The sequence below is a fragment of the Elephantulus edwardii genome, unplaced genomic scaffold (genome assembly GCF_000299155.1).
Source record: "Elephantulus edwardii isolate Elephantulus edwardi_28Jun2011 unplaced genomic scaffold, EleEdw1.0 scaffold00086, whole genome shotgun sequence".
NCBI lineage: Eukaryota > Metazoa > Chordata > Mammalia > Macroscelidea > Macroscelididae > Elephantulus > Elephantulus edwardii.
The window spans coordinates 7,792,748-7,811,549 of NW_006399836.1; the positions used below are offsets into that span (position 1 = coordinate 7,792,748).

General features: G+C 38.1%; 1 protein-coding gene and 1 pseudogene across 3 annotated transcripts in view; one reads left to right on the forward strand and one right to left on the reverse strand.

Moving 5' to 3' along the window:
- The window catches only part of DMC1 (DNA meiotic recombinase 1), a 78,153-nt gene that overhangs the window by 21,252 nt on the left and 38,099 nt on the right, over positions 1-18,802 (forward strand). The window contains exons 5-7 of one of the 2 annotated variants that reach the window (XM_006890119.1): positions 4,148-4,200; positions 8,703-8,744; positions 10,231-10,303. In XM_006890119.1, coding sequence (XP_006890181.1) covers positions 4,148-4,200; positions 8,703-8,744; positions 10,231-10,303 — 168 coding nt within the window. The remainder of the gene's footprint in view (positions 1-4,147; positions 4,201-8,702; positions 8,745-10,230; positions 10,304-18,802) is intronic. The other variant, XM_006890120.1, reaches the window with a different exon arrangement.
- Positions 13-518, reverse strand: LOC102844097 (annotated as a pseudogene). The gene has a single exon (XR_438923.1). The product of XR_438923.1 is annotated as a fatty acid binding protein 5 (psoriasis-associated) pseudogene (transcript).

Here is an 18,802-nt window from a genome sequence, read left to right on the forward strand (position 1 = left end):
AAAACGAAGAAGCAGTATAGAGATCTGCTCATTGGACTGAGCTTGTTCATTCTCATAACTAATTCCTTTCCAAAGCAAAGATGGAATTTTTATTCTACTTTTTCATAGATCCGAGTGCAGGTGACATTGTTCATAACACATTCCACCACTAATTTCCCATCTTCCAACTTTCTGGTGATTGTGCTCTCCTTCCCATCCCATTCCTGGAGCTGAACCAAGGCACCATCGGTAAAGTTGCAGACACTCTGAGGTTTTCTGCCATCGGCTGTAGTTTCTTCAAACTTTTCTCCCAGGTTACAGTAGAATTGTGTTGTTTTCAAGGTGCTTTCGGTTTTCGGTGAGGGCTTTGCCATCAGAAGTGATGATACAATCTGGCTTGGCCATTGCACCCATTTTCCACAAAGCCATTCCCACTCGCAGTTCCTTCATGTACTCGTCAAAGCCTTTGCTATCTACCAGGTGCCATCTTCCTACAAGCTGCCAAATGGTGGCCATGGTGGGCACTGAGTGGAGGGCATGCAGAGGAGGCAGACAAGTGTCAGGCCACACTATTCTTTTTTGAGAAATTCTGCAGTAAACCGCTATTAGTAAATTTTTCCCGCAAGTTTTTTAAAAAGGTCAGAACCTTTTCCCAAGTTATCAGCTAAGGAACAATCTTTAGAAAAGTCTACCATGAGGAAGAGTGCCCCAAAATTTGATTATAGACAAATAACTTGATTCAGATGACACTTTGATATTCTCTAGTTGCTCTACCTCATGGTGGCTTGGCAGCCATTGTGCTACAAGAATTATTACAGTCATTGTGAACTTTCTGGTACTCTTGATGTCAGCAATGTGCGTAGAAAAGACCACTCAGAAAAAGCTGGATTTTAACCAGTGAATATTTTGTCAAACAAGACGAAAAAAGTGAATATTTGAGTCATTAAAAGGTTATACATTTTTATTATGCTTTAAAAGTACATTTATAAGTCTAAAAAATTTATGCAATTTTTAACATTTTAACAAATTTCCCTTAAACATACCAAGCTCTAATGAATTTAATGTATTTCCTTTCAAGAATTTTGTCTTGTTAACAACCAAAATCTCAACTATCTCAATTTCTTCTGTAAATCTAATAAACTGTACTTATTAATGAGATCTTAGGTATTCTTAAGAGTTCAAATAATGTTTATAAATTTAGTTAGCAACCTAAAAATTGCAGTTCTATAGCATTTAATCAATCAAATGTGTTATTACAAAAGATTTAATTCTTTTAAACTTTAAGTGCCTCAGAATACCAAATACTTGCAATTATCCCTAAATTTAATACAAAAATAGTAATCTGTGGGTTTGATTTGTGCCTCTGTTTATTTTTGAATCTTCCCAGATTTAAAAACACCATTTCTATACTTAATTCTGATTGTCCTTAATTCCACAAAGGAAGCAATTATGCTATCTCAAATAATTTGGGGGTACCCTCCCAGGTAAATTTTGGGGTTACTTTTATAGCTGGTTGAAATACATGCCAACTAGAAATTCTATCTAGGCATCCCAGAGCTATAGCCATTTAGGGTGATTTTTCTCAAGATGAGGAGGAGGAAGTAAAGCATCTAAACACTAAACAGTTGCTTGTTAGAGTTTTGGCTCATAACCAAAATAATCTTTTATTGATTCTAATTCATAGTGATCCCATACCTACACCTACCGAATGGTATGGCTTTCAGTCCATGATCTTCAGGGTCAATCTGTTCAGCCCCGTATCTTGATTTTTCTTCTCATTGAAGTCTTCAGCCCTCAATAAATTTGTGGGTAACCTTTAACATTGCTTTGATATATATTTAAATTTCTCTCGTAGATTGTGTATATTTTCTGGATTTTCTTCACCTTAAGAGGCTTTGATTTGTGATAATTTCCCCAAAATCATGTTGATGGAAGCGACAATGGTGAAACATATACTTTGGACATGTTGTCAGAAGGGGCCAGTCCTTGGAAGAGGACATGATACTGAGAAAGGTAGAGGGTCGGAGAAAAAGAACTCCAACAAGATAGGCTGACCCAGGGACTGAAACAATGGGCTCGCTATATCAGAGATGATGAAGATGGTGCAGAATAGAGCAAGATTCAGATCTGTTGTTCATAGGTCACTGTCAGTGGTAGGTGACTCAGTGGCAGCTATTTATAACAAGAACAACCAGGTCTTAACACACTTAATGGAATATTTGTTTTATGAATGAGATTGTGAAATAAACTTAAGTCTTTTCACATCAAGAACATTACACTAAAACACTAAGTTACTAAAGTAACGTAAAGAATAATTTAATACTTACGTGCACTAAAACACTAAGTTACTAAGCACAAAGTTACTAGTTAAGTGTATGCTTATAAAATCTGAAAGTTATTCTTACCACAAACATTACCTGTAAAGTAGTTGGAATATGTTCTTATTCTAGTGTGTTATTACATTAAGCAAATTCACTGCCAAAGCCCTCTTTAAAGTGGAAAAAGCAAGAATTTTATTTTAAAGGCTAAGGTGTGCCTGACCTAAATTAGAGTATTTTTAATAGCTTCACATCTTGGATTGTCTTGCACTCCCAGAATATATGCATATATATGCTATATAATGTAGAAGTTATTATATCGCACTAAAAAACATGGAGAATAAAGTCAGCCCATTGGTGGCCTCGTGGCAAGAAACTGTGATGTAATCCCAAAGACATGTAGTCCAAGGCCACCACCTGCTCTGCAGGAAGAAGATGGGCAGTCTCTTCCCATGTGAATAACTGCCTCCGAAACCCTGCTGTAAGGTCAGCTATGGCTCAGTTCTGACTCCACAATGCACAATAACAACAACAAAGTTAGCCCAGGAGTAGGAGCTGGGAGAGACTTAAGGGATCACCAAGAAAGAATTGACAAGAATAGAATTTGGGGTTTTTTGCATCTGGGAACTGTACTAGGAAGCCCCTTGATGTCAAGGGAAATCAGGACACATGACGATATCCAAGGAACATCTGCCATATAGATGCTGAAGGAAGCAAGGATGTTCCTCTTCAAAGGACAGAATGCACCTTCTCCTATAGCTATCACCTTACATGTGGACTTCTAGCCTCTTGAACGGTAAAAGAATAAATTTCTATTTGTCCAAGTCATCCACTTGTTATGTCTGTTACTTCAGAGGGAGATCTGGTGATAAGGATTTGCCCTGCCAACTCAAAGTCATGCAGTTAAGTTCACCAGCTGCTCCATGGAATATAAAGATGGGCAATGTTCTCCCATTAAGTTTACGGACTCTCAAACTCATTACAGGGTCAGCTATGAGTCGGTTCTGCCTTGGTGATACTTAACAACAATGATAGCATTAGTTAACTTCATATATATGTGACAGTTGTCTAGTAAATAAGGAAGCTCAAAGAACTATTGATTTTGAATTGTGGTGTTGTCAAAGGATATTGAATATATCATAGATTAAAAAAAATTAACAAGTCTGTCTTAAAAGGACAAAGTTCTCCTTAGAGGTGAAAGTGGTGACTGACTTTGTCTCAAATACTTGGGGCATATTATCAAAGGGCTAGTCCCTGGAAAAGAACATGACACTTAGGGGGGAAAGTAGAGATTCGTCTAAAGAAAGGAAGACCTTCAGTGAGATGGATTGACACAGTTACTGCAACAATGAACTTGAGCACAAGAGATTTTGAGAACAGCTCAAGATTGGTTTCATTCTGTTGTATAGAAGGTCACTATGGGTCAGAACCGACTGGAAGACACCTAACAACAGCAAGCTTATTTATCTGTAATACTTTTAGAAACAACAAACTTGGTTTTCATGTTTCTAAAAATGGGTTATTTCATTAACTTCTGGAACCACTGCCCAGCACACTAGGAAAAGCCCGATTAAGACTATTTATTCCAATTTAGTTCTAAACAGTAAGACATAAAACCCGCATGACCTGTTTTCTGTTGAAACAAGAATAGTCGCAGAGTCTACATTGTTTTGCTGATTTACCTCCACACAAGAAAACGTGTGATCTGAACTGATAGATGCCATTTGTCCAGACAAGAATCCCTTGTTCATGTAAGATAGATACATACCTAAATAGATAGGCACTGATCATTTTTTTCCTTAATACCTCAGTTTCTGTGTTTGTCACTAATGCTTACTTTCTCTTTCTAGTAAGTTGTTAGGAGGTGGAATTGAAAGTATGGCAATCACAGAAGTTTTTGGAGGTATGTAGAACTTGAATATTTTGTTATGTGAAATCTATATGTTGAAAGAAATAATACTAAATTTTTTATTTTACTTTATAATAATTTTGTAAAGTAAAATACAAAATTTGTATTTGTATTGTGTAACTTATGAGAACCTCTCAATTATTATAAAATTATTATGGGCTGCAATTAAAATATTTACCAGTATTAATAGATGGGCCTTATTAGCATTTTCCTTCTTTTTATTTCTGATTCCTTTGTTGTTGTTATTGTTATGTGACCTCAAGTTGACTACTATTAATAGTGACCAGATCAACAACAGATTGGAACCCTGTCCTATCCGGCACCATCTTCACAATGTCTGAAATGCTCAACCCCATTGTTTGTCACTGTGTCAGTCTGTCTTGTTGAGGTCTTTCTCTCTTTCTCTGACCTTCCACCTTGCATGATGTCTTTTTCCAAAGACTGGCCTCTTCTTCAACGTGCTCAAGTTTCCACTTCCTTGCCTCTAAGGAGCTGTGTGATTGTACTTCCCCCAAGAAAGACTTGTTTGTTCTTTTGGCAGTTGATGGGATGTTAAGTCTTCTTTGCCAACGCTGTAATTAAAATTGGCCATCCTTATTCATGTCCAACTTTAAGATGTGCAATATGAAATTGAAAATACCATAATTTTTATCAGGCACACTTTAGTCTCTAAACTCATGTCTTTATTCTTTAGCATTTTGGAGAAGTCCTTGACATAAGATTTCCCAATACAACACATCTTGATTTCTTGACTTGATATTGGAAAACATCATTATTGGGTATCAACTCAGCAACAGGCATTTCATGGGATAACAAGTAGCCTTGTTCAGTCTCAAAATGCCTAGTTAGGCAGTTTTAAGGTTTCAGTGTAACAGTAGTTTTCAGAAACAAACTTGAAAGACAGAAGTTATTTTAACCCTAAAGTCATGTCAAGGAATTTTAAAATACAGTAATGACCTGATTTTGTGGGCACCTATTCTTGTAAGTAATAAAATTTAAGATATGTAATCTAAATGTTCTATTTTCCCTAAAAATAAGGAAGACATTTTAATAAGAAAATAAAAACAAATAGTAGCAGCTATGTTAATTTTAAATAAGATTTAAAAATAAAGTCACACACACATACAAAGCTACAGTTAGCTTGGCACAATGAAGACTAAAATTTAAGACATGAAAGATGAGCTATGTAATAAATAGGGTCACAGTCATAAACTGACATATCTTTTCCCTCCTAAGATGCTAAAATTGTGCTCTTGTTGTGTTTGAAAGCAGAGTTTACAAGAATGGGTATGAAATAGCTGTACAGGCCAAGTATATTTTACACATTTTTTAAAAAGGTTTAAGTCTACAGTCCCCTGGGGGTTGAGGTTGAAAGTCATTAAATGACTCTGCTTGACAACACGTCCTCTTCTTTCTTCAATTACTTTTCAACACCTGTGCACACATGTAAAATGTTATACTTGCTTGCCTCCACCGCCACCTACTACAACTGGCTGGCTGTTCTGTGTAAATGCACCTCCACAAATTGTACACAGATGAGTTGGAGAGTTCTGGAAATTTTACAACCATTGTCTCTTTATATATGGCCTCTTCTTCAATTTCTCTCTTTGTTCCTTCTGTGTTTTGTAGTAGACCTTTGTTATTTATGTTATCTCATTTTGTTGTTGTTATGTGCTGTCGAGTCATCTGCGACTTATAGCGACCTATGTACAACAGCCCTAAACCCTGCTCTATCCCTTGCCAATCTTATTGTCTCTGACACGCCCATCCCCCTTACCCCAATGACTGAATCAATCCATCTCATCGAAGATCTTCCTCTCCTGCACTGTCCCTCCACCCTCCCAAGCATGACACCCCTCTTCAAGGACTGGTCCCGCCTTGCAACATGTCTGAAGTATGTCAGACAGAGCTTCAGAATCTTTGCCTCCAAGGCGCAACCTGGTTTCACCCTCTCCAGGACAAATTCGTTTGTTCTTCTAGTAGTCCATGGTGTATTCAATACTCTTCTTTGAGCACCACAGCTCAAAGACATCAACTCTCCTTCTATCATCCCTAGTCATTGTCCAGCTCTCTGATATATAGCAAGTAATTGCAAAGACCAGGGCAAGTATCAGGCACATCTTAGTCTCCAGACTGACATCGTTGCTCTTCAGTACTTTGGAGAGGTCTCTGACAGCAGACTTTCCCAGTACAATTCGTGTTTTAATTTCTTGGCTGCTGTTACCAAGAGTGTTGACTGTAGAGTCAAGCATATTTAAGCTGTCAGCAATCTCAGTCTCTTCATCATCCATTATGATTCTGTCAATCAGCCCAGTGGTGAGAATCCTTGTTTTCTTGATGTTGAGCTTCAATGCATATTAAAGGCTACAGTCCTTGACCTTATGCAGCAAGCGCTTTAGGTCCTCCTCAGTTTAAGCAAATAGGGTTGTGTCATCTGCATAACGCAGATTGTTGATGAGTCTACCTCCAATCTTGATGCCACTCTTCTCCTCATAGAGCCCAGCCTCCCAGATAATCTGAAAAGATATGGAGACAGGACACTTCCCTGACGTACACGCTTCCTAGTTTTGAACCATGCAGTGTTTCCTTGCTCTGTTCTGACAGCATTTTAGTTTAAATATATCTTTATATATATAGTTTAAATATATCTTAAATTTATTTTAATGTTTTTACTTCCTTTTTGTACTGTATTCTCAGTGATTTCTTTATATATAACTTTTAGTTCATTAATACTCTTGAGTTCTTATTTTTCAATGATTATATTTTTCATTTCTAGGCTTTCTACTTATCTTTTCCTACTCACCCCACCCCCATACTACTGTTGTTGTTGTTATTAGGTGCCATCAAGTCGAGTATGACCCGTAGCGACCCTATGAACAACAGATCTGAACTTTTTCTTATTCTGTGCCATTCTCACATTACCTGACACACTAGAGCCCATGTGTCAGTCCACCTGACTGAGGTTGCCACCATCTCTTCACAATCTCTCCATGCCATCATTGCTACTTTTCACAGTGTTGGAAGCAGTCTCTTATAGTGGCCCCACAGTTGTTGATGATTTGCAAGACCATTTGTCCACAGTTAAGATAGCTGGAGACCAATAAAATGGCTAGAAAAGCCAATTTTCAAGGGTTCTGAGACCAAAATACCTGAAGTATGTGAAATGAAGCTTTATCATCTTTGCCTTCAAGGAGCACTCTGGCTGCATGTTCTCCAAGACATATTTATTTGTTGTTTTGACAGTCCATGGGATAGACCATACTCTTCTCCAACACCCAGCTCAAAGGCATCAATTCTTCTGTCATCCTTATTCATTTACCAGCTCTCAGATGCAGAGCAAGTGATTGGAAAAACCATGGCCTGAGTCAAGATGCACCTTAGTCCTCAAACTGACATCATCGTTCTTCAATAATTTGGACAAGTCCCTGACTGCAGACTTTCCCAATGCCATATATCTCCTATTTCCTGACTGCTATGTTGATTGTAGATCCAAGTAAGATGAAATCATTGACAAACTCAGTCTTTTCTCCATCAATCATGATGTTGCCTAAGGGTCCAGTGATAGGAATTTTTGTTTTCTTGACATTGAGATGCAATCCATATTGAAGGCTGTCATCTTTGATCTTCTGCAACAAGTGCTTCAAGTCCTCACTTTCAGCAAGCAAGGTTGTGTCTTATGTATAATGCGAGTTATTGATGAATCTTCCTTTGATCTTCTTCATAGAGTCCAGCTTATTGATTAATTTCCTTAGTACACAAATTGAATAGGTTTGAAGAGATAATACAACCCTGATGCACTCTCTTCTTAATTTAAGCCATGAAATGTTCGCACAACAGCCCCTTAGTCTAGGTAGAGGCTTTGCATGAGCATAATTATTTCTTAATTAAACTATATAATCCTTTTATTTTAAGAAAGGATTTTTATTTTTTTCTGTTTTTAAAATTAATTTATACATAATTTTGTACTTCACCAACTGGTACCAGTATTTGCAGTCTTTGAGAATTATAACTTTGTTATTTCTGTCAACTCTGTCTTTGTGAATTATCTTCTTTTAAATTAATATTTATAGTTTATTGCTTAATTTTAATCTGTCAAAATTAAATGGACCTATATTGATAAGTGGGGAAACTTCCCTCTGGAAAGAATTTTCTTCTGCTGGTTACTGATCTAAGACTATGACAGCATCCCCTTGAGTTTGGTCGAGGAGCCTTTCCTTTCTAAGGCAAGGTTTTAAACCTTAACTTAGGACAATTCCTAAGGAAAATTTGGTTAAAATTCGTTTTTATCTAAAAGACAGTTCTGTGAAAATAATAATTATTATTCTTTTTCTATTATTATTAATATTTTTGTAATCCACTTGTCATATAAGAAGTATTTTGGTTATTTGACAGTTGGGAAAAACCCCAGGGATATTCTGAGACCATGTGTTCATTTTTATTTAAATATCTAAAAATAATTCTGTGTGTTTTAAATTTTTTTTCTCTGTATTTCACAGAATTTCGTACTGGGAAAACCCAACTCTCTCATACCCTCTGTGGTAAGGATCCATAATAGCAACACCAGTAGCTATCATTTATCAAGTATGTACCTGGTACTTCATATAATCCCATGTAATCTCAAAAAATTTACAAGGAAACTAAAGTTCAGAGAGGTTACATAAACTGTTGATGGTTACACAGTTACCGGCACTGGTCTTTGCATATATGGTGGTAAGGAAGATACAGACTTCATGTATATGCTAGACTACAGCTTTTGAATCAAAAGAGGGAGCAGTTGTATGTAGAGGGATGAGGAATTCATTGCCTCAATCCCCCCCCCAATTCCTTCTTCACTCTATTTTTTTTTTCATGAGAATGCCACAGAATCTATTGAGGCTTTGTTTTGTTGCTGTTGAGTGCCATCAGGTTGAATACAACTCATAGTGACTCCATGAGCAACAGAACAGAACCTGCCATATCCTGTGCCATCCTCACAATCTCTGGCACCCTCAAGTCCATTGCTGCAGGCACAGTTTCAGTCTTCTGGTTGAAGGTCTTCTCCGTCACTGTCCCTCCACCTTCCCAAGCCTGATGCCCCTCTCATTTTCTATGAAATAAAATTCACCTTAAGAACAACTTAAAAACCATTGTTTCTAAATCAAATAAACAAAAGCATCTCCTTTTCCACAAAAATGCTTCTCTGCATTTCTTTGACCCAATGCAGAAGGAGGAGATGGCAAAGTGGTTAAGAGTGGTTCTAGAGCCAAAATTCCCGATTTTGTGCTGACAGAACTTTGAGTATCAGTGTGACCTTGCGTGAGTTGCTTCACCTCTTTAATTTTTCCCATCAGTAAAATGGGATTAATAAGAATATAATCTTAGCAGGTTTTAGCAAAATAAGTGAAATGATGAATATTTCTGGTACAAAGTACTTTAGTAAAGATGTAAAGACAGTGCATTTTAAAATGTGTTTATATATATATATATATGTACACACACACACACACCATATATGTATTTATATATATATATTAACTCATATAGCATCAATTACATTTTTTATAAACAGAAAGCCAGTAATATTTACATTTTATTTACATTCTTTTTTGAAGGCGCTCTGGTGACATATTGTGTTACAAGTTGTGCTTGTTCAACAGTTTGAATCCACCACCTGCTCTGAGGGAGAAACAGCAATCTTCTTCCATAGATTTAAATCCTCAAAACCCAATTGAGGGTTTCTGTGAGTCAGAATCGACTCTTCGGCAGTGGGTCTATTCTTTCAGAGCATTAGTTTTCACAAATGCCTCTCTTTGTGAGAGAAGGATTGAAATTAGGTGTTAAATGACAGCTTTACTGACAGAATAGTATATTTCACCACTGGCAATATGAAAAATGGCATGCTGTTTAGAAACTAAGTAATTATGACCTTTTGCTAAACTGTATAAAAAGTAGTAGTCAACATAAGCCAGCATATATTAATGTATCTGCTTATTTGCACATTTTTTTAATTTATATTAATAGATTTTTTTTTTTATTGTTTCCTAGTGACAGCTCAACTTCCAGGAGCAGGTGGCTACCAAGGAGGAAAGATTATCTTCATTGACACAGAAAATACCTTGTAACCTTTTTATTTAAAGAAGTTGCTAGTGCAGTAATGATGTAATAGTACTTTAAAAAGTCAAAGTCCTTGCTGTCCAGTCAGAACTGACTAATAACTGACCCTCATGTGGGTTTTCAGAGGCTGTAATCTCATGGGAGGAGATGGCCCAGCTTTCTTCCAGAGAGCAGCTGGTGGATTCTAACCAAATGCCTTTGGGTGGCAGCACAGCACCTCACCAAATAGGCCACCTGTGCTCCCTGTGATACTACAGTAGTGATACATAGTTATACAGAAATAGATCATCCTCATCATCTCATAAACAGACAAGAGTGAGGAAAAACAAGGGGAAACCAATTCAACTTTTTAAATCACTTTTTACTTAATAACTCTCAGGATTCCAAATTAATTTTGTGTACAATTAACAAAAGGGAGTTAGAAGTTAAAAGATACATATTTGTAAAACAGATCTTATCTTTTATAGCATGGAGCCCTGATGATGCTGCAGTTGCACTTCACCTTAAGAACAACTTAAAACCCAGTGTTTTTAAGCAAAGCAATCAAAGTATCTCCTTTTTTACAAAAATGCTACTCTGCATCTCTTTGACCCAATTCAGAAGGAGGAGATGGCTAATTGGTTACGAGGGGCTTTGGTATCAAAATGTCCTTTTTTTGTGTTAGTGAAAGTTAAATGAGTTAATAGTTATTCATCCATTAACTAGTGAATCTACCCAGTGACTCCATAGATAAAAGACCTGGTAACCTGTTCTGGTAAACCTTCTACTCAGTCACATGCAGTTGCAATGTCATTTGAGGTCACAAGAGTTGACTAGAAGGCGCTTAATAGCAACAGTATACTTCAGAACAGTCTTTCTTCCCCCCCCCAAATAGTCTTGGATTTACAAAAATTTACGCAGAAATCATAAAGCACCCATTTGCTTTCCACTGTATATTGTTTCTCCTAACATCTTTCTTCCTTATAGTACATTTGTTATTAACTGATAAATCAGTACTGCTAGATTATGGTTTGCTGAAATCTATTGTTCTCTGATAGTCTAATAATAAGGAGCTGTGCTGCCAACCAAAAGGCAAATGGTTGGTACCCACCAGCTGCTCCATGGTAGAAAGATAGGCAGTCTCCTGCCATGTGATTTACATCTTCTGAAGACCCACTGAAAGGTTCAGACTCAAGGGCACATACCAACACTGTTCAATGTAGAGTTCACTCTTTGTGCAATACAATCCTTAAATACATAATGTCATGATAGTATCATGCAAAATCGTTTTGCTGCTGTAAAAATTCCCTGGGCCCTAACTACCCGTTACTTACTACTCCCTCTGAAACTCTGGTAACCATTGACTGTTTTACTTTATCTGTAGTATGTGTTTTCCAGAACATACAATAGATGAAATTACGCATAATTTTTTCAGATAGACTACTTTCACTTTTATTGTTGTTGTTATGTGCTGTCAAGTTTCTTGAGACTCATAACGACCCTACATAAAATAGCTCTGAACCCTGCTTTATCCTGTGCCAACTTTATTGTCTCTGACACACCCATCCTCATTACCCTAGTCACCGAGTCAGTCCATCTCAATGAGTGTCTTCCTCTCTTGTACTGTCCCTCTACCCTCCCAAGCATGATGTCCTTCTCTAAGGACTGGTCCCTCCTTGCAACATGCCAAAAGTATGTCAGACGGAGCTTCAAAATCCTTGCCTCCAAGGAGCAGTCTGGTTTCACCCTCTCCAGGATAAACCTGTTTATTCTCCTAGCAGTCCATGTTATATTCAGTACTCTTCTCTAGCACCACACCTCAAAGGCATCAATTCTCCTTCCATCATCCCTAGTCATTGTCCAGCTTTCTGACACATAACAAGCAATTGCAAAGACCATCACCTGAACCAGGTGCACCTTATTCTCCAGACTGATATTATTGCTCTTTGATACTCTGGATTGGTCCCTGGCAGCAGGCTTTCACAATGCAGTTAATCTTTTGGTTTCCTGGCTGCTGGTGCCGAGAGTATTGATTGTTGTGCCAAGAAAACTGAATCTGTTAACAATCTCAATCCCTTCACCAACTATGATGATGCTGCCAATTGGCCCAGTGGGGAGAATCTTTGTTTTCTTGATGTTGAACTTCACTTCACTTAGCAGTGTACTTTTATGGCTTCTAAATATTTTAGCTATCTTGCATGTTCTTATTTCTCCAAAATATTTTGCTTAATAATTAGGAAGTATATAATTTTTATTTACACAAATTCCCCAATAAAGGGGAAAATATGAAGCAAAGAGCAAAAGCACATAATGGTCAAGACATATTTAAATAATAAAATTATAGTTTAAGTGATGTGTGAGACATTCCTAGAATGCAAGAGTGGAAAGGTGTGTTAGGTCTAGACATGAAAGGTTCTGAAACCAGGTGGTGGTGCAAACTGAATGCTTTTTCAATATTCTAGACAAGCAGTTACGTCCTGATCTAATTTGGAAGGAGTAAGAATAAAAAGAAAAGGACAAGAAGTATTATGAAGGGAAATTGAGAGGACTTGATTACTGTATTGGAGAAGTAAACCATTCTTGGATATTTTGGGGGGGAGTCTGGATAGATATTAGAAGAATTCTGATAGAGGTTAATGCAGAATTGGGAAGTACGTATTTAAGAGAAAATGTAATGTTTCCTTTTAATGTAATGAGTTTGTGGTACAGGAGGACTTCCAGATAGCAGATAGAAATGTTGGACTCAGCTTGAGAAAGAATGGATGAAATAGCCAAGCGGGAAAGAAAACTTAGCTTGAAAGAAGGTAGGAGAACTGAGAATATAGCTTTGGTGCATACCTGCATTAGGAATAGGGAACAAAACGATGAATCCACTAATGCAGAAGAAATAAGTAAAAGGCAACTTTCAAGAAGAAATAAGTGGTCAATAAAAGACAGCAATTTTGAAAATGTTAAGGTACCAAAACATTACTGAAGCTACAAATTGAAAGGTCAAGGAAGTATATAGTAGTGTGAGATTGTGGAATCTGCTTTCAAGCATCTTTTAATTGACCAATGAATGGAAGAAGAATTATAGTAGTTTGAGGAGGTATCAGGTTAAAAGGAAAGGTAAAACCTATATAAGTTTATAAGATCATCCAGTATGTTTTTATGTGCCATCAAGTCCCTATGTACAACAGAACACACGTAGACTAACAGATAGGGCAGCTGAGGCAGTACTTTCAAGTATGGAAATACAAAGGAAGAGAAATAGTTATGAGCAGACACTGGTTACTGGAACATGGAATGTGAGAACCATGAATGTAGGAAAATTTGATATTGTTAAGGAATAAATGGGATGCATAAATATTGACCATACTAGGTATTGTGGAGATGAGATGGACTGGCATGGGGCATTTTGAGTCAGACGATCATATGATGAAAAGGTGAGGAAAAATAGCGTTGCTTTCATAGTTTAAAAAGTAATTTCTAAATAGGTATTGAAATACAATATTATGAGTGACAGGATAATATCCATACACATAGAATGAAGTCCAATGAATACCACTGTCATTCAGATATACGCATCAACAACCAGAGCCAAGGAGGAAATAGAAAATCTCTACCAACTTTTACAGTCAGAGATCGATCAAACATGCAATCAAGATGCATTAATAATAATAATGGGTGCCTGGAATGCAAAAGTTGGGAACAGAGAAGAAGGATCAGTAGTTGGAAAACATGGATTCAGTGACAAAAATGAAGCTGGAGATAGAATGAAAAATTTTGCAAAATCAACTTATTCATTGCAAATACATTTTATAAGAAATATAAAGGCAGGTTATACACATGGATTTCACCTGATGGTATGCATAGGAACCAGATTGATTACATCTCTGGAGAGAACCTCTGGAGAAGGTCAATATCAGCTATGGAAACTGGTGCTGATTGTGGAACAGACCAACTACTCATATGCAAGTTCAAGCTAAAGCTAAGGAAAATTAAATCCACGGGAACCAAAATATGACCTTGGATCTATCCCACCTGAATTTCAGAACCATCTCAAGAACAGGTTTTGAGGCCTTGAACACCAGATGAGTTGTGGGAGGATATCAAGAGTATCATCCAGGAAGAGTGCAAAAGGCCATTACAAAGACAGAAGAGGAAAAAACAAAATGGACGTCAGAAGAAACTCTGAAGGTTGCACTAGACCTCCGAGAAGCCAAAGTACAAGAAAGGATTCAAGATGTTAAAGAGCTGAACAGAAAATTTCAAAAGGCAGCATGGGAAGACAAAGTAAAATATTACAATGAAATGTGCAAGGAGCTGGAGTCAGAAAATCAAAAGGGCCGAACTTGAGCTCAAGGAACTGAAGAATAAATTCAAACCTCAAGTTGCTACACTTAAGGGTGCTTTGGGCAGAATATTAAATGTTCCAGAAAGTATTAAGATGGAAAGAGTATACAGAGTTGGGAGCTGGTGGCCTAGTGGCAAGAAGTTGAACTGCAATCCCAGAGGTATGCTGTTCAAATCCACCAGATGCTCAGTCAGAGAAGGAGGGACAATCTCCTCCTGTACCAGTCACATCTGATTTGATGGTACACACACAAAAAAATAATAAAAATTTTTAAAAAGAGTATACAGAGCCACTATACCGAAAGGAATTGGCAGACATAGGAAAATTTCATGAAACAACATATGAGCAAGAGCCTACGGTGATAAAAAAAGAAGGTCAAGCTGCTTGGAAGGAATTGGAAAAAAAATGAGCCCCCAGGAATTGATGGTATACCAATTGACATATTTCAACTAACAGGTGCTACCCTAGATGTGCTCACCAAGTCGTGTCAAGAAATCTGGAGGACAACTACTGGGCTAACTGACTGGAAGAGATCTATATTTTTCCCATTCCAAAGAAAGGTGACCCAACAGAGTGTAGAAATTATCAAACAATATAATTGATGTCACATGTAAGCAAAATTCTGCTGAAGATTATCCAAAAACAACTGGAACAGCACATCAACAGAGAACTGCCAGAAGTGCAGGCTGGCTTTAAAAGGGGTCGTGGTTCTAGGGACATTGTAGCTAATGTTAGATGGATCTTAGCTGAAAGCAGGGGGTACCAGAGGAATGTCTGTGTTTCATTGGTTATGCAAAGGTATTTGACTGTGATCGTAAGAAACTGTCACTGACTCTGAGAAGAATGGGAATCCCAGAACACCGTGCTAATGCAAAACCTATACTTGGACCAGGAGGCAGTCGTCAGAACAGAGCAAGGTAACACTGCATGGTTCAAAATTGGAAAGGGTGTACGCCAGGAATGTGTCCTATCTCCATACCTTTTCAACCTATATGCAAAACAGATTATTTGGGAGTCTGGGTTGTATGAGGAGAAGTGTGATATCAGGATTGGAGGAGGATTCATCAACAATCTGCATTGTGCAGATGATACAATCTTGCTTGCTGAAATTTAGGAGGACCTGAAGAGCTTGCTGCATAAGGTCAATGACTGCAGACTTCAATATGGATTGAGGCTCAATATCAAGAAGACAAAGATTCTCTTCACTCGGCCAAGTGGCAGCATCAGAATGGATGGTAAAGAGATTGAGATTGGTCACAGTTTTTAATTTGCTTGTCTCCACAGTCAACACTCTTGGCACCAGAGGCCAGGAAATTAAAAGAGGTGTTGCGATGGGAAGGTCTGCTGTTAGGGACCTCTCTAAAGTACTGAAGCGCAGTGGTGTCACTCTGGACACTAAGGTGTGCCTGATACAGGCCATGTCCTTGCAATCACTGTGCATCAGAGAGTTGGACAGTGACTAGGGAGGATAGAAGGAGAATTGATGCCTTTGAGCTTTGGTGTTGGAGAAGTGTATTGAATATACCATGGACTGCTAAGAAAATGAATAGGTTCACCCTAGAGAGAATTAAACCAGGCCGCTCCTTGGAGTCTAAGATTCTGAAGCTTCATCTGACATACTTCGGACATGTTGCAAGGAGGAACCAGTCCCTTGGAGAGGGACGTCATGCTTGGGAGGGTGGAAGGACAGTGCAGGAGAGGAAGACCCTCTATGTGGTGACTTGATTTCATGACTGGGGTAATCGGGGTAGGTGTGCTGGACACAGTGAGATTGGCACAGGATAGAGCAGGGGTTAGGGCTGTTGTACACAGGATTCTACAAGTCTATTCACTATCTAGCTCACCAATTATACTGTTGCCACTACTAATGGCAGTAAGGAGCTGGTGGCTGGTCTACAGGGAATTGCACTGCCAACTCAAAGATGGCTTCTTTCTGCCAATTTGAATCCACCAGTAGCTCAGAAGGAGAAAGATGAGGAATCTCCTGTGCAGTTTACAGCCTCTGAAAACTTGCTAGAGGGTCAGCTTTGAGTTGGTTCTGACCTCATGACAGCAAATTTGAATTAGTTGTTATTAAAATTTGAAAACACTATATACCAGTAATTATTTAGATTAAATTAAAAAATGCAACTAATCGTTACTGAATTGGAACCGACTCATAGCTGATTCTGAAGATTTTTTCAGAGGCTATAAATCCAAGGGAAGAGATTGCCCATCTTTCTCTCACAGAGAAGCTGGTGGATTTGAACCTCTCACCTTTGAATTGGCAGTGCAACTCCCTACTTTCTAGGTCACCAGAGCTTTTACACTAAAAAGTTTTTGTGTTCTTTGTTCCTGTTGGATTTTTATATTTCAAATTATCGTTTCTGTTTTGATTTGCTAGAGAATATATTCCAGTCATTCTTTCAGAAAAGCATTCCAAATGGTAAGTTTTGAGCCCCGACAGGTCTGAAAATACTTTTGTTCTCACTTTTGAATGCTAATAGAGGAAATATGCATAGTAAATCGTATCCCATTGAGTCTTTAAGGAGCCCTGGTGGTGCGGTGGTTGAAAAGTTTGGCCACTAACCAATGTTTGCATATCATTGTAAGGAAAACAAAGATTCTTACTACTGGACCAATAGGAAGCATCATGGAGAGGAGCTTAAAATTGTCAACAGCTGCTTCTTGCTTGGATCCACAATTAATACCCTTGGTTCTAGCAGACAGGAAATAAAGAGATGCAGTGCATTGGGGGAAAAAATGCAGTTAGGGATCTTCCCAAATTATTGAGGAGTAATGATGTCAGTTTGCGGACTAAGGTGCATCTGATTCAGGCCATAGCCTTTCCAATTACTTGCTATGTATCTGAGAGCTGGACAATGAATAAGGATGACAGGAAAAGAATGACATTTATGAGCTGTGGTGTTGGAGAAGAGCACTGAACATCCTATGGACGACCAAGAGAATGAACAGATATGTCTTCAAGAGGATGCAGCCGGAGTGCTTTTTGGAAGCAAGAGTGATGAAGCTTTGCCTCACATACTTTTGGGCTAGGAGGTGCTATTGCTTGGAGAAGGACATGATACTGAGAAGGGTGGAGGGTCCACAAAGGAGGGGAAGATCAACCAGGTGGATTGATGGGGTGACTGCTGCAATGGGCTCTTGTGTTTCAGGAAGTGTGAGGATGGCGCAGGGTAGAACAGGGTTCAGATCTTTTATTTCATAGTGTTGTTATAAGTAGTGCTTGACTCAATGGTGCCTAACAACAACAACAACCAAAACATTTGCACCTTCAACCAACCATGAATAAAGATAAAGCAGTTGTTCTGCAAGGACTTACAGAAAGTCTTCAGGTCACTTCTATCCTGTCATAGGTTGCTTTGCATCAGAATTTATTTTCTGTCCATAAATTTGCTCATTGGTTTGGTGTATTTGGTTAGGACAGACTATGTCACCAGAACACCTTGTTTGCTTCCTCTACCTCAACCTCACAATGTTTCTGAATCATGCAAATCCTTTAAGGTTCAAGATCTGTTTTTTAAAAATCTTCTATAGTTACCTAAATTAAAGAACCTTATCTGTCTTTCCCCAATCTTCTGTTAAAATTTTTTTAGCTAAAAGACTTGTAAGAAAGAAAAACACCGTTCAAAGAAGACTTTTTCAGAAATGAGAAGACTTTAAAGGAGCATTCTAACCTAAGGCAAGAAGGTGGACATTGTATACATTTTTAGCAAGACCAACTCATCTGGGCTTCTGTTAGTCTTGGAAATTGTTGGTAATGGTTGGTTCTCAGAGATGGAGGAATTGTTCTTATAGATAAGCAAAGTTTGGATTTTACAGAGAAGGGGGGAGAGAAGCAGTAAGGAGATAAGATGCAAGAGGTGGCATCTTCCAGAATATTCTTCCTGAATACCCAGAAGTACATGGAATTTGCCACTCAATGAGTTTATAGAGAGTTCTAGTGGCCTAGTTGGGTAAGGAGTTGCCCTGTCAATCCACGGTCACATAGTTTGAACCCACTAGCTGGAAAAAGATGGGCAATTTCCTCCTATGTGATTTATAGTCTCTGAAACCCTACTTTAGGGTCAGCTATGAGTTGGTACAAACTTAATAGCACGTAACAACAACAATAAGAGTTTATGGGACCCTGGTAGCACATTGCTTAGAGCTCAGCTGATCATTAAAAGGTTGACAGTTTGAAGCTCT